This window comes from Cherax quadricarinatus, unplaced genomic scaffold, assembly GCF_038502225.1.
Source record: "Cherax quadricarinatus isolate ZL_2023a unplaced genomic scaffold, ASM3850222v1 Contig1849, whole genome shotgun sequence".
In the NCBI taxonomy this organism is placed as follows: domain Eukaryota; kingdom Metazoa; phylum Arthropoda; class Malacostraca; order Decapoda; family Parastacidae; genus Cherax; species Cherax quadricarinatus.
The window spans coordinates 51,594-75,647 of record NW_027196875.1 but is presented as its reverse complement, the minus strand read 5'-3'; the positions used below and the strand labels follow the sequence as shown (position 1 = coordinate 75,647).

At 43.1% G+C, this 24,054-nt stretch overlaps 1 protein-coding gene across 3 annotated transcripts; it reads right to left on the bottom strand.

The window, feature by feature from the left end:
* Nucleotides 1-1,371: 1,371 nt before the first annotated feature.
* Nucleotides 1,372-19,216, bottom strand: LOC138851733 (putative sgc region protein SgcQ). 3 transcript variants are annotated; one of them, XM_070081155.1, is made up of 5 exons: nucleotides 19,108-19,158; nucleotides 14,148-14,227; nucleotides 10,422-10,508; nucleotides 8,894-8,976; nucleotides 1,372-4,104 (listed from the first exon to the last, which is right to left on the bottom strand). In XM_070081155.1, exons 3-5 carry the CDS (start codon nucleotides 10,501-10,503, stop codon nucleotides 3,874-3,876), a joined length of 396 nt encoding a protein of 131 aa, XP_069937256.1. In that variant the 5' UTR covers nucleotides 10,504-10,508; nucleotides 14,148-14,227; nucleotides 19,108-19,158; the 3' UTR covers nucleotides 1,372-3,873. The 3 variants fall into 3 exon arrangements, with proteins under 3 accessions (XP_069937256.1, XP_069937255.1, XP_069937254.1); XM_070081154.1 differs by lacking the exon at nucleotides 14,148-14,227 and having other exon boundaries at nucleotides 19,141-19,210; XM_070081153.1 differs by lacking the exon at nucleotides 14,148-14,227 and having other exon boundaries at nucleotides 1,715-4,104; nucleotides 19,108-19,216.
* Nucleotides 19,217-24,054: the final 4,838 nt, after the last annotated feature.

Here is a 24,054-nt window from a genome sequence, read left to right as displayed (position 1 = left end):
AGCTGGGACAGACAGGAGCAACCTGCTCTACACCTATGTTGACCTGGGTTGTGTAACTTACGGGTATCTAGGTGGTTGGCGACACTAGTGCTATTAGTCTACAGTTCTTGGCAAGTGCTTTACTGCCACCTTTGTGGAGTGGGGCTATGTCTGTTGTTTTTAGCGAGTGTGGGATGACCTGCGTGTCCATGCTCCCTCTCCATAGAAAGCTGAAGGGACCACGGAGTTCCACAAGTCTGGGCCTGGGGCAGAGTGCATGCGCAAGTCCTTAATTCCCTTTTCAAAGTCTTGTGGTGTTAGGATAATATCAGAGATTTTTTAATTGACCCAATTATGAGTCTCGGTCATAAACAATTCATTTAGACTGTTGACGCTTAGTCTGGGTAATGGCTCGCTAAACACCGAGTTGTACTGGGACTTCAGTATCTCAGCCATTTCTTGGTTGTCATCTGTGTATATCTCATCTTGCCTAAGCAGCGGCCCAATATTGGATGTTGTTTTACCATAAGATTTGGTATAAGAGAAGAAGTATTTTGGGTTTTTTCAATTTCCTTTATGGATTTTAGTTCTTCCTGAGATTTTCGTCTCCTGTAAGATTCCTTAAGCTTAAGTTTGATATTTTCTAGTTCTGTGACCAGTGCCTCCCTTCATATTTCAGATATATTGGCCCCTCTCAGCAGCTCTGTGATTCTCCACCTTCGTCTGTATAGGGAGCATCTCTGTCTTTCTAGTTTACATCTTCTCTTACTGGAATGTGCATAGAGACCTCAAGTGCCATAGAGTTAATTTTTTTTTCTAGGCAAAGGTTCGGATCCGTGTTGTTTCGGATAAGTTCCCAGGTTGTTTCATTTAGGGCATGGTTGACTTGTTCCCATTGTATGTTTTTGTTATTGAAGTTGAATTTTGTGAAGAGACTTTCATGACTGATCATATATTGCTGGTCTGGAGCCCTGTGCATACATGTCTGTACCTCTATTATGTTGTGATCTGAGTGTATTGTCTTTGATAAGGTTATATTACGTATCAGATTGTCGTTGTTAGTGAAGATGAATTCCAGCATATTTTCTTGTCTTGTAGGCTCTAATATTTGTTGGTTTAAAGTGAATTTGGTGCAGAGATTTAATAGCTAGGTGTCTCAGGTTGAAATCTCCCAGCAGTAAGAGACTTGAGTTCTGGTGGGAAGTACAATGCCTGCACCCTGAGGGAGGGGTCTGGGATACCAGCTGTTTGGAGTGACATTTAAACTGTTATATCTGAGTGCCTCTGCAAAGACAGTGATAGGGTGAATGACATTGGAAGTGCTTTTTTTTTTTTTTTTTTTTTTCAGGTCACCCTTCCTCAATGGGAGACAGCCAACGTGTTATAAAAAAAAAATAAAAATCACGTCATCTCCGTAACTTAACAACACTAACATTATGCTATATGAAACAAAACCAACTCATCAATACCATAATTCGATTGATAGTTCACTTAGCCCTCACACTGAGGGCTAGTCTATAGGCCTTAGAATTAATCTGCCTGAAATGCTCATTCAAATTCAAATTTTTATTTTTTTGCAAAGTTCACAACATGTGACTGACATGTTATAAGGAGTCTATTTCCATGCATAGTTTAAAATGTTTAATTACAATGCTGATTTGCAAGTGAAAAGAAAGTCACTATCATGCCGAGGCATTCCGCTCCAGAGTGCTTCCATCCCCTCCCCCCGCCCCCACAGGTGCTGTATAATCCCTATGGATTTAGCGCTCCCTATGATAATAATCGCGCATGCTAGTGGCTTTCTTTGCACTTAACAATATTTTACTACATGTAAACTACACTACAGCCTCTCCTCACTTAGCGATGTACTTATTTACCGACAACTTAGACTTACGACCAGCTCTCCAACCAATATGCAAACCTATGTATGTTAGAGTTGATTTCCTTTATTCTGTTTATTATAGTATAAAGTACACTACTGTATAAACATTTAAAAACATACTAAATATGTTATAAACGGTGCAAAGGTGATATTAAAACAATATTTAAAGATAGCTGACACAAACCCATGACCATTACAGTATGCTCCTCGCTTAATGACCAATTCACTTACTGACCTACTCTTAGGAACGGAAGCCTGTTGTTAAGTGAGGAGAGGCTGTAATTGTATACTGCACAAACAAAATAAATGTTTGTTTTCTGTTCGCTGTATTTTACAGTGAACAAGATGCTCCAGTGTTGGCATCCTCAATCCTGATTGGCTGAATATTGGAAAAGAAAAGATAAATGGTACTTCGGCTTTCAAGACGTACGGGAAATTTTCAAAACTTGGGGGAAAAAATAGCATCTTCGATGGTGTAAAATATGGCACATGCGGGTTATATATCATCTGTACTGCCTAAATTGCACGTATTTAACAGGTGATCTTACCGACTTACTGCTTCTTCACTGAGTATCACAAATTATATATAGAATAAATGTTGATAATATCATGGCTGGAACAATTCACTGACAACTTGTCCTGCAATGCTGTCAAGAATGTGCCTTAACTCTGTCATGAATGGACCTAAACAGTCAAGAAGTCAAAGTCAATGTTTACATAGGAATGTTTATACAGGAATGCTTATATAGCAGTGGGTGACATACGAATGCATGCAAAAAGCCTATGGTTATGCAAAGAACAGTGGAACCTCAAACATCGAACTTTCTTCAGTCGAGAAGGCTGTCCAAGTGCTGTTACCGAATGAATTTATTCCCATCAGAAATAATGTAAATTAGATTAGTCCATTCCAAACCCTCAAAAATACACTTATAAAAGCACTTACAAAAATACACTTACATAATTGGTTGAGTTAGGAGCAGTTCGATTTTTGAGGTTCCACTGTATTTTGGGCAAGCTCAACTTAAGACTACACGGAAATAAACATTACATATATGTACATAAGATCATAATGTTCCTCTCATAAGAATGACTAAGGGCAAAATAACATACAGCCTCTCTTCACCTAGTGACATATTTGTTTACCGATGACTCGGACTTACGACGGGCTCTCTAACCAGCATACATACCTAAATAATGTATATTAGAGCTGATTTCCTCTATTCTATTGATTACAATATACAGTACACTACTGTATAAACATTTAAAAAAATACCAGAAATGTTATAAATGGTACAAAGGTGACATTAAAACAATATCAAAGATGGTTGACAAACTCACTACCATTACAACATACTCCTTGCTTAGCAATGAATTCATTTACTGACGTGGTCTTAGGAACGGAACTCCGTCAAAGTCAGGAGAGGCTTGAACAACGTGGACTAAAGTTGCTTGTGGGGCCCCTCTGGGGTGAGGGGTCCTGAAGTTTGAACTACTATGGGGCCCCTTTAATAACTCAATTGCTAATGCACTCAGCTAACACACTGAGGTCCAGGGATCGATGCCCTGGTACGGGTGGAAACATCAGGACATGTTTCCTTGAGACACCTGCTGTTCATATTCACCAATCAGTAAAATAGGTACCTGGGTGTTAATCAACCAGTGCAGGTTGCATCCTGGGACAAAACTGACCTAATTTGCGGCAAATGCTCAGCATAACAAGCAGCTTTCTATATAGTAGTATGTCACTGACGTCAGCTATGGTCTGTATACCTTGTACATGTACTTGTAGAAATAAAGATATCATGAAATTGTTTCTGGGGCCCCTCCGGGATTAGGGGCCCTGAAGCTGAAGCTTCATCAGTTTCATACTACAGTGGACCCCCGCTTAACGATCAGCTCCCAATGTGACCAATTATGTAAGTGTATTTATGTAAGTGTGTTTGTACGTGTATGTTTGGGGGTCTGAAATGGACTAACCTAATTCACAATATTCCTTATGGGAACAAATTCGGTCAGTACTGGCACCTGAACATACTTCTGGAATGAAAAAATATCGTTAACCGGGGGTCCAGTGTACATGCATTCCTGAGTATGTACTGTACCTGAACACCACAGGGTACACTCCGTGGGATGATTCTTCGCACCTCACAACAAACTTTGGTCATGCAAGCAACAACTTCAGGTCCTAGTGATAACCTCTTAACATAAGGCACATCAAACATATTCTCCACCAAAACTCCGTCCTGAAAACAAAAGAAAAAATTGACATTAAATATTTATTTCTACAAGTACATGATACAACTTATACAGACCGGTTATAAAGTTTAATTGATGAATTGCAAATAATAAGTGGAGAATTAGTATTTTATCACTATGGTGCCATTATTAAGCAAAATTAAGGCTTATTTTCGGGCTACGGTCAACTGCGGATAACCGAAATGGTGGAAACCGGACCAGAGGATATGTCAGTCTTAGTGTAATACAGGAAGTCCTTGACTTAAGAACATGTTGGGGACCTCCTGAATTGTGTATAATTCATAATGTTAGGTAAGACACATGTGCAACAGTTAGGTATCTTTATTTCAAAATGTTTCACCTACACAGCAGGCTTCTTCAGTCGAGTAGAGAAAAGTTCGTAGAAGAATAAGAGACGTGAAGACGAATGTAATCATTCCATCATCTTGAAGGCGTAGTTTTCATAATTTATAATAAAGGAAGTCTTCAATTTACGAACACATCGGGGACCTCCTGAATTGTGTAAATAATAATAATAATAATAATAATACAGTGGACCCCCGGTTTACGATCAGCTCCCAATGCGACCAGTTATGTAAGTGTATTTATGTAAGTGCGTTTGTATGTGTATGTTTGGGGGTCTGAAATGGACTAATCTAATTCACAGTATTCCTTATGGGAACAAATTCGTTCAGTGCTGACACCTGAACATACTTCTGGAATGAAATAATATCGTAAACCGGGGGTCCACTGTATACATGTACACAATAATGATAGTAGTAGGTTGGTAGACAGCAACCACCCAGGGAAGTACTACCGTCCTGCCAGATGACTGTGAAACAGAAACCTGTAACTGTTTTGCATGATGGTAGGATTGCTGGTTTCTTTTTCTGTCTCATAAACATGCTAGATAACAGGGATATCTTGCTACTCCTACTTACACTTTGGTCACACTTCACAGACATGCACATGCATATATATATATACATACATCTAGGTTTTTCTCCTTTTTCTAAATAGCTCTTGTTCTTCTTTATTTCTTCTATTGTCCATGAGGAAGTGGAAAAGAATCTTTCCTCCATAAGCCATGCGTGTCGTATGAGGCGACTAAAATGCCGGGAGCAATGGGCTAGTAACCCCTTCTCCTGTAGACATTTACTAAAAAAGAGAAGAAGAAAAACTTTATAAAACTGGGATGCTTGAATGTGCGTGGATGTAGTGCGGATGACAAGAAACAGATGATTGCTGATGTTATGAATGAAAAGAAGTTGGATGTCCTGGCCCTAAGCGAAACAAAGCTGAAGGGGGTAGGGGAGTTTCGGTGGGGGGAAATAAATGGGATTAAATCTGGAGTATCTGAGAGAGTTAGAGCAAAGGAAGGGGTAGCAGTAATGTTGAATGATCAGTTATGGAAGGAGAAAAGAGAATATGAATGTGTAAATTCAAGAATTATGTGGATTAAAGTAAAGGTTGGATGCGAAAAGTGGGTCATAATAAGCGTGTATGCAACTGGAGAAGAGAGGAATGTAGAGGAGAGAGAGAGATTTTGGATGTTAAGTGAATGTATAGGAGCCTTTGAACCAAGTGAGAGAGTAATTGTGGTAGGGGACCTGAATGCTAAAGTAGGAGAAACTTTTAGAGAGGGTGTGGTAGGTAAGTTTGGGGTGCCAGGTGTAAATGATAATGGGAGCCCTTTGATTAAACTTTGTATAGAAAAGGGTTTAGTTATAGGTAATACATATTTTAAGAAAAAAGAGGATAAATAAGTATACAAGATATGATGTAGAGCGAAATGACAGTAGTTTGTTGGATTATGTATTGGTAGATAAAAGACTGTTGAGTAGACTTCAGGATGTACATGTTTATAGAGGGGCCACAGATATATCAGATCACTTTCTAGTTGTAGCTACACTGAGAGTAAAAGGTAGATGGGATACAAGGAGAATAGAAGCATCAGGGAAGAGAGAGGTGAAGGTTTATAAACTAAAAGAGGAGGCAGTTAGGGTAAGATATAAACAGCTATTGGAGGATAGATGGGCTAATGAGAGCATAGGCAATGGGGTCGAAGAGGTATGGGGTAGGTTTAAAAATGTAATGTTAGAGTGTTCAGCAGAAGTTTGTGGTTACAGGAAAGTGGGTGCGGGAGGGAAGAGGAGTGATTGGTGGAATGATGTAAAGAGAGTAGTAAGGGAGAAAAAGTTAGCATATGAGAAGTTTTTACAAAGTAGAAGTGATGCAAGGAGGGAAGAGTATATGGAGAAAAAGAGAGAGGTTAAGAGAGTGGTGAAGCAATGTAAAAAGAGAGCAAATGAGAGAGTGGGTGAGATGTTATCAACAAATTTTGTTGAAAATAAGAAAAAGTTTTGGAGTGAGATTAACAAGTTAAGGAAGCCTAGAGAACAAATGGATTTGTCAGTTAAAAATAGGAGAGGAGAGTTATTAAATGGAGAGTTAGAGGTATTGGGAAGATGGACGGAATATTTTGAGGAATTGTTAAATGTTGATGAAGATAGGGAAGCTGTGATTTCGTGTATAGGGCAAGGAGGAATAACATCTTGTAGGAGTGAGGAAGAGCCAGTTGTGAGTGTGGGGGAAGTTCGTGAGGCAGTAGGTAAAATGAAAGGGGGTAAGGCAGCCGGGATTGATGGGATAAAGATAGAAATGTTAAAAGCAGGTGGGGATATAGTTTTGGAGTGGTTGGTGCAATTATTTAATAAATGTATGGATGAGGGTAAGGTACCTAGGGATTGGCAGAGAGCATGCATAGTTCCTTTGTATAAAGGCAAAGGGGACAAAAGAGAGTGCAAAAATTATAGGGAGATAAGTCTGTTGAGTATACCTGGTAAAGTGTATGGTAGAGTTATTATTGAAAGAATTAAGAGTAAGACGGAGAATAGGATAGCAGATGAACAAGGAGGCTTTAGGAAAGGTAGGGGTGTGTGGACCAGGTGTTTACAGTGAAACATATAAGTGAACAGTATTTAGATAAGGCTAAAGAGGTCTTTGTGGCATTTATGGATTTGGAAAAGGTGTATGACAGGGTAGATAGGGGAGGCAATGTGGCAGATGATGCAGGTGTATGGTATAGGAGGTAGGTTACTGAAAGCAGTGAAGAGTTTTTACGAGGATAGTGAGGCTCAAGTTAGAGTATGTAGGAAAGAGGGAAATTATTTCCCAGTAAAAGTAGGCCTTAGACAAGGATGTGTGATGTCACCGTGGTTAATATATTTATAGATGGGGTTGTAAGAGAAGTAAATACGAGGGTCTTGGCAAGAGGTGTGGAGTTAAAAGATAAAGAATTACACATAAAGTGGGAGTTGTCACAGTTGCTCTTTGCTGATGACACTGTGCTCTTGGGAGATTCTGAAGAGAAGTTGCAGAGATTGGTGGATGAATTTGGTGGGGTGTGCAAAAGAAGAAAATTAAAAGTGAATACAGGAAAGAGTAAGGTTATGAGGATAACAAAAAGATTAGGTGATGAAAGATTGGATATCAGATTGGAGGGAGAGAGTATGGAGGAGGTGAATGTATTCAGATATTTGGGAGTGGATGTGTCAGCGGATGGGTCTATGAAAGATGAGGTGAATCATAGAATTGATGAGGGGAAAAGGGTGAGTGGTGCACTTAGGAGTCTGTGGGGACAAAGAACTTTGTCCTTGGAGGCAAAGAGGGGAATGTATGAGAGTATAGTTTTACCAACGCTCTTGTATGGGTGTGAAGCATGGGTGATGAATGTTGCAGCGAGGAGAAGGCTGGAGGCAGTGGAGATGTCATGTCTGAGGGCAATGTGTGGTGTGAATATAATGCAGAGAATTCGTAGTTTGGAAGCTAGGAGGAGGTGCGGGATTACCAAAACTGTTGTCCAGAGGGCTGAGGAAGGGTTGTTGAGGTGGTTCGGACATGTAGAGAGAATGGAGCGAAACAGAGTGACTTCAAGAGTGTATCAGTCTGTAGTGGAAGGAAGGCGGGGTAGGGGTCGGCCTAGGAAAGGTTGGAGGGAGGGGGTAAAGGAGGTTTTGTGTGCGAGGGGCTTGGACTTCCAGCAGGCATGCGTGAGCGTGTTTGATAGGAGTGAATGGAGACAAATGGTTTTTAATACTTGATGTGCTGTTGGAGTGTGAGCAAAGTAACATTTATGAAGGGGTTCAGGGAAACCGGCAGGCCGGACTTGAGTCCTGGAGATGGGAAGTACAGTGCCTGCACTCTGAAGGAGGGGTGTTAATGTTGCAGTTTAAAAACTGTAGTGTAAAGCACCCTTCTGGCAAGACAGTGATGGAGTGAATGATGGTGAAAGTTATTCTTTTTCGGGCCACCCTGCCTTGGTGGGAATCAGCCAGTGTGATAATAAAATAAAAAAAATAACAATGATATACACAATACAGAAGATTCTCAATGTGTCTGTAGGTCAAGGACTTACTGTACTAAAAATAGGACATTTTTGGTTAAAATATATTAATTTGCAGTAAAAGTGCCTTATCTTATTAATTTTAATGGATTTTCTATAGTTTATAAAATAAATACAAGTGTGAGGGGTTATTTTCATACCAATCAGCAATTAGAAATAAGAATCTCTGGCACTCAGAAACAACAAGAATGTCCAGCAATCAGAAATAACAAGAACACCTGACATTCAGAAATAACAAGAATGTCCAACAATCAGAAATAATAAGAACGTCCAACAATCAGAAATAAGAAGAATGCTCGACAATTACAAATAACAAGAACGTCCAGCAATCAGAAAGAACAAGAACATCCAACAATCAGAAATAACAAGAACAATGTAAACAAAACACTTACAACATGAGCCTCCTTGTAAATCTGGGCCTCGGTACATGCCATCTCTACCAACTGGTCGACCCCATACTGGTTCAGTGGCGTACCTGCGGTGGTGCAAATTATCAAACTTAACATTCAAATGAAAGCATAAATGATGTTTTTTTTTTCCATTTGAGTAAAAATGTAAATTGAAAATGACTTTTCTGCTATTTGAATAAATGTAAATTGAAAACCAACTTTTTTTTGCTATTCAAATTAAATTGTAAACTGTAATTTAACTTTTTTTTACCATTCGAATAGAAATGCAAATCCAAAACAAACAGAAATGTAAATCAAAGACAACCTGTTTTACCATTCAAATAAAAATGTAAATCCTAGACAATGGAAACAAACACACATGCAGTTTAATGTGATCCTTTATTGACAATGTTTCGCCCACACAGTGGGCTTTTTCAAGTCACAAACAGATCTACCTGGGGAGGAAGGTACGCGACTATAAATACTCCCGTACCTTCCTCCCCAGGTAGATCTGTTTGTGACTTGAAAAAGCCCACTGTGTGGGCGAAACGTTGTCAATAAAGGATCACATTAAACTGCATGTGTGTTTATGTTTCCATTGTGTCGGTATTTTATACCATTTATTTTCAAATCCAAGACAACTTTTTTTTTTTTACCATTCAAAAAAAAAAATAAATCCAAGACGACTTATTTTATTAAAACACTTTCAAAAGAAAAACTACCGGTGATTATACCCATACAAGTACACTTCAATAATAATAATATAACCAAGTTAAGCACTAAACCCAAAAGGATCACACACCAACACAGTTCAATAAGCCCTCAATACAATGAAGTAGCAGGGAGTAATTGTCCGAGTCTCCGATATATCAGAAAAATGCTCAAAAACACTCTCTACTGTATACCTCATGTACTATACACACAGTTTATAGTTATACTGCAATCAATATGGAAAATAAAGAGGGGTACCGGTACAGGTGGTCCTCAGCTTACAATGGGGCTACGTTCCAACTAACTCATCCTAATGGAAACAAACACATATGCAGTTTAATGTGATCCTTTATTGACAACGTTTCGCCCACACAGTGGGCTTTTTCAAGTCACACACAGATCTAACTCATCTTAAGTTGAAAATATCATGAGTTGTAAATATTTTAGGTTCAAAATGTCGTGACTTGTAAACATCGTAAGTTGTAAATATCGTAAGTTGACAATGATATGATAAATATATAAACAACTACCGTCACTGAATAAATAACCTGCACACAATAATGATATTTTATTTCAGCGTGAAGCAATGTTTGTACAGAGATGAGCGACATTTATCTGTGCATGCAGAAAGTCCACAGCTATGCGGAGCATTTCAGGCAAAATATCATAAGTTGAACAATCATAAAGTCAAAATATTGTAAGTCAAACCATTGTACAAGTCAAACCTCGTAAAGCGAGGATCACCTATAGTCACACACGTTGTCGTAAGTTTCCTTCACTTATGTGCATATGTTAGTGTAAAACATGACACACAACTCACCTGGTAGAGCCTTGACGTGAATCATGCCGATGATGGCACCTTTCCAGCGACCAAAAACTTGACCAAACCGCGACAGTGCCATCGTTCCTAAGACATTTCTTCAATAATTTTAATTACCAAAACAATGCTTCTATAATAATTTTAATAGAAGAGTGCCACTATAATATTAATAATTAGAGCAGTGCCACTATAATTTTAGAGCAGTGCCACTATAATTTTAGAGCAGTGCCACTATAATTTTAATTCTTACAATGGCACTGCCACTGAATGTTATGTAATACCAACAATTATATAAATAAGACATTCGTGTATCAATCAGATATCCCCACTGTCGCCATTATACTCGACTGATGAAGTTCATTGTTCATAGGAAGTACAGTGCCTGCACTCTCAAGGATGGGTGAAGATATTTCTTATCGGCACCCCTCTGGCAAGACAATGATGGTGAATGTATTTCTTCATTTTTTGGTTCACCTTGCCTCAGTGGGAAACAGCAAGCGTTTAACTCGTAAACGGTCCAAACGTATATATACGTTTTTTCAACATTTGAAAGTATGTAAAAAAAGTAGATCTTCTTTTTGTTTTTTTACATTTGAAAATGTGTAAAAAAACTTTGATCTACTTTTTTTTGTTATATTTGAAAATATGTAAAAAAACGTAGATCTATTTTTGTAGCAGTACACATGTGAACGTAGATCTGCTTGGACCGTTTACGGGTTAAAAGAAAGAATTCTGTGTATTCAAAAAGCTTCAGAATAAAGATAACTAACCGTTCCACCTGCGTCTTACTTATCAACTTGTATTAAGGTCAGTCAGACCATAAACACATAATCATGTGTAATAGAAACGTCCAATTTGCTTCGTTACTGTACCAAATGAATACAGTAAATTTTGTTATTTATGATATTACACAGACTTACATTATATTATCTACTACACAGAATAGCCTATAATCATGCAGATTATCTTGGTTTCTACTAACCATACCACGGACAGGGATAGAATCCACGATCAGAGAGTCTCAAAACTCCAGACCGTCGCGTTAGCCTATGCTAACCTTCCTATGGTGTAGAAATATACCTAGCTGGACAAATCTTATTGTGGCTAGCTGGTCCAGTGGCTAACGCGACGGTCTGGAGTTTTGAGACTCTGACCGCGGGTTCTATCCCTGCCCCTGGTATGGTTTGTTTGCAATTGTGTCATTACGATTTTGTGAGTTTGGTTTCTACTGTCCCCAGTTTCAACACCTAAACTGAGGGACTGACTATCTCATCTTTTACTAGCCTTTATATATATTTTTATAGTCTTCAGATTATGTCTATGTATTTATAAAGCCACAGGATGGCAAAACATCTATAGAACACGAACATGCCCCAAATGAAAAGCAAGGGTGCCAAGAGTATGCTATGAGACAACACAAGAAGTGTCAGGGGCCCAAGACTGTTCAACTGCCTCCCAGCAAACATAAGGGGGATTACCAATAGACCCCTGGTTGTCTTCAAGATCCCTGGTTGTCTTCAAGAGGGAGCTGGACAGAAAGTCAGTACCTGACTAGGCGGGCTGTGGTTCCCACGTTGGTTTACATGCAACCAGCAGTAACAACCTCGTTGATCAGTCCCTGATCTACCACCAGACTTGGTCATGGACCATGCCAAGGTGGGGGGCACTAACAAAACCTAACCTAACCTAACTTAACTAAAGCTAACCTAATTTAACCTAGCTAAAACTAACCTAACAAAAGATAACCTATCTAAAGCTAACCTAACCTAACCAAACCTTACCTAACCTACCTAAATCTAATCAAACTTACTTTGTTATTGGCAGAAATAAGATCGACACGTCTCTGTTTAAACTGATTACCTGGAGAGGGTTTCGGGGGTCAGCACCCCTGTGGCCTGGTCTGTGATCAGGCCTGGTGCTGGATCAAGGTAAGTTTATTCAGGTATACATAAATACAGTATACATAAATACCAGTGTCACTGATGTGTATAGTATGCAAAGTCATGGAGAAAATTATCAGGAGAGAGGTGCAGCACCTGGAAGGGAACAAGAGCATAAACGCCAACCAGTATGGATTTATAGAAGGCAAATCCTGTGTCACAAACCTACTGGAGTTTTATGATAAAGTAACAGAAGTAAGACACGAGAGAGAGGGGTGGGTTGATTGCATCTTCTTAGACTGCAAGAAGGCATTCGACACAGTAACTCACAGGAGATTGGTGCAGAAGCTAGAGGATCAGGCGCATATAACAGGAAGGGCGCTACAATGGATCAGACAATACCTGACTGGAAGGTAACAACGAGTCATGGTACATGATGAGGTATCAAAGTGGGCACCTGTGATGAGCGGGGTCCCACAGGGGTCGGTCTTAGGACCAGCACTATTTCTGGTATATATGAACGACATGATGGAAGGGTTAGACTCAAAAGTGTCCTTGTTTTTAGATGATGTGAAGTTAATGAGGAGAATTAAATCAGACAGGACTACAAAGAAACCTGGACAGGCTGGACACAGGGTCCAGCAACTGGCTTCTCGAATTTATCCCCGCCAAATGCAAAGTCATGAAGATTGAGGAAGGGCAAAGAATACCGCAGATGGAGTATAGGCTAGGTGGCCAAAGACTGCAAACCTCGCTCAAGGAGAAAGATCTTGGGGTGAGTATAACACCGAGCACATCTCCTGAGGCACACATCAACCAGATAACTGCTGCAGCATATGGGCGCCTGGCAAACCTGAGAGCAGCGTTCCGATACCTTAGTAAGGAATCATTCAAGACACTGTACTGGAGTATGCAGCACCTATTTGGAACCCACACTTGAGAAAGAATGTCAAGAAATTAGAGAAAGTGCAAAGGTTTGTGACAAGGTTAAGGGAAATCGGCCTGACGACACTGGAGGACAGGAGGGTTAGGAGAGACATGATAACGACATACAAAATACTGCGTGGAACAGACAAGGTGGACAGAGACAGGATGTTCCAGAGATGGGACACAGCAACAAGAGGTCACAATTGGAAGATGAAGACTCAGATGAGTCAAAGGGATGTTAGGAAGTATTTCTTCAGTCATAGAGTTGTCAGGAAGTGGAATAGCCTAGAAAGTAATGTAGTGGAGGCAGGAACCATACATAGCTTTAAGGTGAGATATGATAAAGCTCATGGAGCAGGGAGAGAGGACCTAGTAGCAATCAGTGAAGAGGCAGGGCCAGGAGCTGAGTCTCGACCCCTGCAACCACATTCAAGTACAGTTACACATTATATCATACACAGCAGCATATGTGTAGAGAACCTACAATAACCCAAGTCAGACAGAGTGACTTATTTCCATTGGGGTCTTTTCGTTACCTTATCAATAATATTACATTAATATAAAAAATAAAATGTTGCAGATAAAAATTATACAAAAATGACACATAAAACAAATTATATAAAATATTGAATAAAAGATGATAAAGATAGAATGAGTAGATCACAAGAATTATGATAATATAAAAAAAAAATATGAAGAATACGAAATTACAGCGGTACCTCAAGTTACGAACTTAATTTGTTCCAGACGGCTGTTCAAGTGCCGATACCGAACGAATTTGTTCCCATAAGGAATAATGTAAATTAGATTAGTCCATTTCAGACCCCCAAAATATACTTACAAAAGCACTTACAAAAATACACTTACAAAAGCACTTACAAAAATACACTTACAAAAGCACTTACAAAAATACACTTACGTAATTGTTCGAGTTGGGAGCTGTACGAAACTCGAGGTACCACTGTATAACAGAGTTCACTCTAAAAATTAATTATCAATCTGTTGGAATATAACGACAAACAGACGACAATGAATATATATTAGAAATTAATAAACATCTCAAGGGAATGCATTTATCGTCCTAATAACAGGTGTTGCTATGGGCTTGTCCCTCCTTGGTGGGACAGTCAGACAGCCATTGCAAATAGCAGTAGGTTGTGTAGGGTCTTATCAACCAGCCTGTTACTGCTGGCCACACATAAACCGATGCACGAACCACAGCCTGGCTGATCAAGTACTGACTTTAGGTGCCTGTCCAGCGCCTTCTTCAAGACAGTCAGGATCTATTAGTAATCCCCCTTATGTATGATGGGAGGCAGTTGAACAGTCTTGGGCCCCTGACACTTAATGGCATGTTCAGCAACTTAAATACAAATTGCAGACTGGCGGTGCCACAACACTGGAGCCGGAACTAAGGTGCGCTCACCTCTCGTCTACGTTAATGTTTTTCGTAAATGCAGTCGAAAAAGTTCATCCAGAATTCCGTAGCACATGCTATGGAGGCCTTTCAACGTGCTGCCCCATTATACACGTACTTTTTCAGTTGCATTCACAAAAAATCAAACTATGGAGATGAACTATGTTTTTTTGCTAATATTTCCCAAAGTAAGAATTTGCACAAGAAAAAAGGTATATATTTCATGGAATATACAGATTTTAAGCACAAAAATATAAAAAAAAATGCAGGAATTCCGTCATAACTTATTACAGTTGTGACCGGGTGTGGAAGTGTAAATTACTCATTACTCTATAATTTGTTCATGATTGCAACCATGTATAAACGCAAGTAACCATTCTTACAGGATTCATTACCTTTGTAACTTGTGAGTTCATTACCTTGCACCTAGTTCAGCTATCAAAACTTTGGGGGCCCGGTCCCTGGACCCATTACGTAACTCTGCAATCTGTAAATACCTTTGTAACTTGTCATGATGGTGACCAGACCTACCTGGAGTTCATTACCTTTGTAAATTGTGAGTTCATTACCTTTGTAAATTGTGAGTTCATTACCTCTGTAACTTGCTCAGCTATCAAAACTTTGGAGTCCAGTCCCTGGACCAATTATGTACCTCTGTAATCTTTTGACTACCGCCCACAGGATGGGCATGTGGTGACTACCACCCACAGGATGGGTATGGGGTGACGACGGCCCACAGGATGGGTATGTGGTGACTACCGCCCACAGGATGGGTATGGGGTGACTACCGCCCACAGGATGGGTATGGGGTGACTACCGCCCAAAGGATGGGTATGGGGTGACTACCGCCCACAGGATGGGCATGGGGTGACTACCGCCCACAGGATGGGCATGGGGTGACTACCGCCCACAGGATGGGCATGGGGTGACTACCGCCCACAGGATGGGCATGGGGTGACTACCACCCACAGGATGGGTATGGGGTGACTACCACCCACAGGATGGGTATGGGGTGACTACCACCCACAGGATGGGTATGGGGTGACTACCACCCACAGGATGGGTATGGGGTGACTACCACCCACAGGATGGGTATGGGGTGACTACCACCCACAGGATGGGTATGGGGTGACTACCACCCACAGGATGGGTATGGGGTGACTACCACCCACAGGATGGGTATGGGGTGACTACCACCCACAGGATGGGTATGGGGTGACTACCACCCACAGGATGGGTATGGGGTGACTACCACCCACAGGATGGGTATGGGGTGACTACCACCCACAGGATGGGTATGGGGTGACTACCACCCACAGGATGGGTATGGGGTGACTACCACCCACAGGATGGGTATGGGGTGACTACCACCCACAGGATGGGTATGGGGTGACTACCACCCACAGGATGGGTATGGGGTGACTACCACCCACAGGATGGGTATGGGGTGACTACCACCCACAGGATGGGTATGGGGTGACTACCACCTACAGGATGGGTATGGGGTGACTACCACCCACAGGATGGGTATGGGGTGACTACCACCCACAGGATGGGTATGGGGTGACTACCACCCACAGGATGGGTATGGGGTGACTACCACCCACAGGATGGGTATGGGGTGACTACCACCCACAGGATGGGTATGTGGTGACTACCACCCACAGGATGGGTATGTGGTGACTACCGCCCACAGGATGGGTATGGGGTGACTACCGCCCACAGGATGGGTATGGGGTGACTACCACCCACAGGATGGGTATGGGGTGACTACCACCCACAGGATGGGTATGGGGTGACTACCACCCACAGGATGGGTATGGGGTGACTACCACCCACAGGATGGGTATGGGGTGACTACCGCCCACAGGATGGGTATGGGGTGACTACCGCCCACAGGATGGGTATGGGGTGACTACCGCCCACAGGATGGGTATGGGGTGACTACCGCCCACAGGATGGGTATGGGGTGACTACCACCCACAGGATGGGTATGTGGTGACTACCACCCACAGGATGGGTATGGGGTGACTACCACCCACAGGATGGGTATGTGGTGACTACCACCCACAGGATGGGTATGGGGTGACTACCGCCCACAGGATGGGTATGGGGTGACTACCACCCACAGGATGGGTATGTGGTGACTACCACCCACAGGATGGGTATGTGGTGACTACCACCCACAGGATGGGTATGTGGTGACTACCACCCACAGGATGGGTATGGGGTGACTACCACCCACAGGATGGGTATGGGGTGACTACCACCCACAGGATGGGTATGGGGTGACTACCACCCACAGGATGGGTATGGGGTGACTACCACCCACAGGATGGGTATGGGGTGACTACCACCCACAGGATGGGTATGGGGTGACTACCACCCACAGGATGGGTATGGGGTGACTACCGCCCACAGGATGGGTATGGGGTGACTACCACCCACAGGATGGGTATGGGGTGACTACCACCCACAGGATGGGTATGGGGTGACTACCACCCACAGGATGGGTATGGGGTGACTACCACCCACAGGATGGGTATGGGGTGACTACCACCCACAGGATGGGTATGGGGTGACTACCACCCACAGGATGGGTATGGGGTGACTACCACCCACAGGATGGGTATGGGGTGACTACCACCCACAGGATGGGTATGGGGTGACTACCACCCACAGGATGGGTATGGGGTGACTACCACCCACAGGATGGGTATGGGGTGACTACCACCCACAGGATGGGTATGGGGTGACTACCACCCACAGGATGGGTATGGGGTGACTACCACCCACAGGATGGGTATGGGGTGACTACCACCCACAGGATGGGTATGGGGTGACTACCACCCACAGGATGGGTATGGGGTGACTACCACCCACAGGATGGGTATGGGATGACTACCACCCACAGGATGGGTATGGGGTGACTACCACCCACAGGATGGGTATGGGGTGACTACCACCCACAGGATGGGTATGGGGTGACTACCACCCACAGGATGGGTATGGGGTGACTACCACCCACAGGATGGGTATGGGGTGACTACCACCCACAGGATGGGTATGGGGTGACTACCACCCACAGGATGGGCATGGGGTGACTACCGCCCACAGGATGGGCATGGGGTGACTACCACCCACAGGATGGGTATGGGGTGACTACCACCCACAGGATGGGTATGGGGTGACTACCACCCACAGGATGGGTATGGGGTGACTACCACCCACAGGATGGGTATGGGGTGACTACCACCCACAGGATGGGTATGGGGTGACTACCACCCACAGGATGGGTATGGGGTGACTACCACCCACAGGATGGGTATGGGGTGACTACCACCCACAGGATGGGTATGGGGTGACTACCACCCACAGGATGGGTATGGGGTGACTACCGCCCACAGGATGGGTATGGGGTGACTACCACCCACAGGATGGGTATGGGGTGACTACCACCCACAGGATGGGTATGGGGTGACTACCACCCACAGGATGGGTATGGGGTGACTACCACCCACAGGATGGGTATGGGGTGACTACCACCCACAGGATGGGCATGGGGTGACTACCACCCACAGGATGGGCATGGGGTGACTACCACCCACAGGATGGGTATGGGGTGACTACCACCCACAGGATGGGTATGGGGTGACTACCACCCACAGGATGGGTATGGGGTGACTACCACCCACAGGATGGGTATGGGGTGACTACCACCCACAGGATGGGTATGGGGTGACTACCACCCACAGGATGGGTATGTGGTGACTACCACCCACAGGATGGGTATGGGGTGACTACCACCCACAGGATGGGTATGGGGTGACTACCACCCACAGGATGGGTATGGGGTGACTACCACCCACAGGATGGGTATGGGGTGACTACCACCCACAGGATGGGCATGGGGTGACTACCACCCACAGGATGGGTATGGGGTGACTACCACCCACAGGATGGGTATGGGGTGACTACCACCCACAGGATGGGCATGGGGTGACTACCACCCACAGGATGGGTATGTGGTGACTACCACCCACAGGATGGGTATGGGGTGCATAATAAACATATTAAACTAACGTCGAGGATCAATATGCAATATTACCTAAAATTTCGCCTAATTTAATAAAAAACTATATTTAGGCACAGGTACACATAAGTATAAATTATTGTAATCATAAGTAAGCGCTAAACCCACAGGGATTACAGTGTAAAATACCCCGGATGATACCCCTAAAAAAAGTCAGTGACATTTCCACAAATAATTTTTTGTCATATATCCCCTGGGAAATGAGAGATAATCCTGTTTGTTCCAAGGAAACGGAGCCAGCTGCAGTTCCCTGGATCAAAAACCCTTCACCAAGCCCCCAGAAGCTGGCTAAAAGTAATCTGATGACCAGGTTCACAAAATATATAAGGACAAGTGTCCCAGAAAGAACGGGGGAAATTTATCACTGACACTGAGGCGACAGAGAGACAGACACGTCCACACCCGACGACAGCTGGAGCACAACTAGTACTTCCAGCAATGATCGTTGTTTATGGTTTATAGGACCAGTCAGAAGCATCACCGTAACTTTATGTTGTTAAGGGTCACCAAAACCTGAGTCAAACTCAACAATAACACCTTACATACTATTATTATCTTTATTTATTACAAGTACAAGGTATATATGTGCCAGGTATACAAGTACATGTACCATGTATACAAGTACATGTACAAGGTATACAAGTACATGTACAAGGTATGCAAGTACATGTACCAAGTATACAAGTACATGTACCAAGTATACAAATACATGTACCAAGTATACAAGTACATGTACAAGGTATACAAGTACATGTACAAGGTATACAAGTACATGTACAAGGTATTCAAGTACATGTACAAGGTATACAAGTACATGTACAAGGTATACAAGTACATGTACTAGGTATACAAGTACATGTACAAGGTATACAAGTACATGGTATAAACCTTGGTAATAAATACCGACAAATTGGTTTAGAAAGACACGTAAGCAAACACTATAACATATTTATTAGAAAACGTTTCGGTCCTGGGACCTTGATCACTTCTAACATACAGAGGTAGAAAGACATTATATATATAGGCGGAGAGTGAGATGTGACGCACGTGACCTGAGGAATGTCATAAGAACATAAGAATGGAGGAACACTGTAGAAGGCCTACTGGCCCATGCGAGGCAGGTCCTTATCAAAACAACCTCTACCTATGATGAGGACAAGGTATACAAGTACATGTACAAGGTATACAAGTTTTGGCAGTCATTACAAGGGATTATGTATACCCCTGCAGAGGATGGAGGCTTGTCCTGCCTACTACTGGTGATGTCCTTGATGGTCGTGGTTGTGGAGGTAGATACTTGGAATGATGTTTTGGCAAAGATGTTGGAAACATGTTTGGCAATGGAGTTGGTGGGAAGGACTATGTATCTCTTCTCGGCAGTGTCTTCTCTGGGTGTGTTGAAGATGTTTAGTGCTCGCCGTCTGCAGTCTCTGATGAAGTGACGAGGATAGTGGAGTTTGGAAAATACCTGTTCAATTATAGTGCATTCTTCCTCAAGGAACTCGTTGCTGCAGATTCTGAGTGCACGCAGGAAGAAGCCTATAATTACACCACGTTTGGTTTTGGTGTCGTGGTGAGAGTAGAAGTGGAGAAGATCGTTTTGGTTGGTGGGTTTTCGATAGACTTTAAAACGAAGTTCGTGGTCAGCTTTGCAGAGTAGAACATCAAGGAAAGGAAGAGTGTTGTCGACCTCTTCTTCAAGTGTGAACTGGATTGAAGGCTCGACCTGGTTGAGCTTGTCTTGGAGAGCTTGAACGTTGAAGCGTTTAGGAGTTATGAGGAGAATGTCGTCAACATAACGGAGCCAGGTGACAGACGAAGGAATAATGGTGGAGAAACGTTCGGCTTCTAGATGTTCCATGTATAGGTTCGCTAGGACTGCACTGAGTGGCGAACCCATGGGTAGTCCAAAAGTCTGCTGAAAGAGGTGATTTTCAAAAGAGAAACACGTAAAGCCAACACATAGTTCAACCAGGTCGATGAAGTCGCTGGCTGGAATGGGAAGATCAAGTGAATCGTCAATTTTCTTGCGCAAGAGATCGATGGCTTGTTTAGTAGGTACTTTAGTGAATAGGGAAGTCACGTCAAGGCTGGAAAGTTTCTTGTTCCTGATGTTGATGTTGCGAATGCGATTGAGAAGATCACCTGAGTGTTTGACATGTGCTGGACTGATAGTGCCCAAGAGTTTCGAGAGGTGTTTGGCGAGAATTCCTGAGAGCTTGTGGGGAGCACTGCCTATTCCCGAGGATATGGGCCTCAGTGGGATACCAGGCTTGTGAGTCTTTGGCAGGCCGTACATTCTGGCAGGTCTGGGGTTGCTGGGCATGGTGTGCAGAAGTTTCTTCCCTTGTTCTGAGCTCCTCAGAATGCGGCGAGTCCTTTGAAGAAAAGTTTTAGTAAGGTTGTCCACTTGGTTAGTTGTGAGAGGTTTGTAGGTATCTGGGTCATTAAGTAGATTGAGCATTTTGTTCCTGTAATCGTCAGTGTTCATGATAACAACACCACCTCCTTTATCAGCGGTGGTGACCCTGATGGTCGTGTCTTCTGCTAAACCTTTGAGTGCATTGATGTAACGTCGGGGTATGACTGGGGAGCTGCGTGTTGAGATGGCTGCTGAGATGATGCCTTGAGGATAGCCTTTTTGGAAGTCGGAGTCATTGTGTCTGTAGTTTTTGGCGATGAAATTGAGGTCTTGTTTTGGTTTCGTAATTCCTGTTGCGAATTTGAGGCCTAAGCTGAGGGCTTCAGTTTCTGTGGTTGACAGTGGACGAGATGAAAGATTTTGAATAATTTCAGGAATTACGAAACCAAAACAAGACCTCAATTTCATCGCCAAAAACTACAGACACAATGACTCCGACTTCCAAAAAGGCTATCTTCAAGGCATCATCTCAGCAGCCATCTCAACACGCAGCTCCCCAGTCATACCCCGACGTTACATCAATGCACTCAAAGGTTTAGCAGAAGACACGACCATCAGGGTCACCACCGCTGATAAAGGAGGTGGTGTTGTTATCATGAACACTGACGATTACAGGAACAAAATGCTCAATCTACTTAATGACCCAGATACCTACAAACCTCTCACAACTAACCAAGTGGACAACCTTACTAAAACTTTTCTTCAAAGGACTCGCCGCATTCTGAGGAGCTCAGAACAAGGGAAGAAACTTCTGCACACCATGCCCAGCAACCCCAGACCTGCCAGAATGTACGGCCTGCCAAAGACTCACAAGCCTGGTATCCCACTGAGGCCCATATCCTCGGGAATAGGCAGTGCTCCCCACAAGCTCTCAGGAATTCTCGCCAAACACCTCTCGAAACTCTTGGGCACTATCAGTCCAGCACATGTCAAACACTCAGGTGATCTTCTCAATCGCATTCGCAACATCAACATCAGGAACAAGAAACTTTCCAGCCTTGACGTGACTTCCCTATTCACTAAAGTACCTACTAAACAAGCCATCGATCTCTTGCGCAAGAAAATTGACGATTCACTTGATCTTCCCATTCCAGCCAGCGACTTCATCGACCTGGTTGAACTATGTGTTGGCTTTACGTGTTTCTCTTTTGAAAATCACCTCTTTCAGCAGACTTTTGGACTACCCATGGGTTCGCCACTCAGTGCAGTCCTAGCGAACCTATACATGGAACATCTAGAAGCCGAACGTTTCTCCACCATTATTCCTTCGTCTGTCACCTGGCTCCGTTATGTTGACGACATTCTCCTCATAACTCCTAAACGCTTCAACGTTCAAGCTCTCCAAGACAAGCTCAACCAGGTCGAGCCTTCAATCCAGTTCACACTTGAAGAAGAGGTCGACAACACTCTTCCTTTCCTTGATGTTCTACTCTGCAAAGCTGACCACGAACTTCGTTTTAAAGTCTATCGAAAACCCACCAACCAAAACGATCTTCTCCACTTCTACTCTCACCACGACACCAAAACCAAACGTGGTGTAATTATAGGCTTCTTCCTGCGTGCACTCAGAATCTGCAGCAACGAGTTCCTTGAGGAAGAATGCACTATAATTGAACAGGTATTTTCCAAACTCCACTATCCTCGTCACTTCATCAGAGACTGCAGACGGCGAGCACTAAACATCTTCAACACACCCAGAGAAGACACTGCCGAGAAGAGATACATAGTCCTTCCCACCAACTCCATTGCCAAACATGTTTCCAACATCTTTGCCAAAACATCATTCCAAGTATCTACCTCCACAACCACGACCATCAAGGACATCACCAGTAGTAGGCAGGACAAGCCTCCATCCTCTGCAGGGGTATACATAATCCCTTGTAATGACTGCAACAAGTTATACGTGGGCGAAACATCAAGGGACCTCCAAACACGTATTTCAGAACACCAATACGCAAGCAGGTCTGACGACACAAGGAATGCCTGCGTACAACACCGTAATTCACACAACCACTTGATAAACTACAGAAACTCAAGACTTATCGCCACAGAAGACAACTCAATACCGAAGAATCCTGGAATCATCACTTATTTCTATATCCGACAACTTCAACCAGAATAGTGGCTTCTATAACATAGCTGAACCACTTGCCAAGAAACTTCTTCATCGCTATCCCACATAAGAACACTGTAGAAGGTCTGCTCACAAACTTGTCCAGTCTCCTTTCCAAGCTACCCAAGTTTTTAGACTCTACAACCCAACTCGGTACATCATCAGATGCAGCATTCTTCACCTGACCTCAGCCGGACTATAAATACTCGCGTTCCTTCCACCCCAGGTAGTTCTGTTTGTGACTTGAAAAAGCCCACTGTGTGGGCGAAACGTAGTCAATAAAGGATCACATTATACTGCATTTGTGTTTATATTGCCATGTACAAGGTATACAAGTACATGTACAAGGTATACAAGTACATGTACAAGGTATACAAGTACATGTACAAGGTATAAAACTACATGTACAAGGTATACAAGTACATGTACAAGGTATGCAAGTACATGTACAAGGTATACAAGTACATGTACAAGGTATACAAGTACATGTACAAGGTATACAGATCATAGCTGACATCAGTGACATACTACTATATAGAAAGTCCCTTGTTATGCTGAGCATTTCCCGCAAATTAGGTCAGTTTTGTCCCAGGATGTGACCCACACCAGTCCACTAACACCCAGGATGTGACCCACACCAGTCCACTAACACCCAGGATGTGACTCACACCAGTCCACTAACACCCAGGATGTGACTCACACCAGTCCACTAACACCCAGGATGTGACTCACACCAGTCCACTAACACCCAGGATGTGACTCACACCAGTCCACTAACACC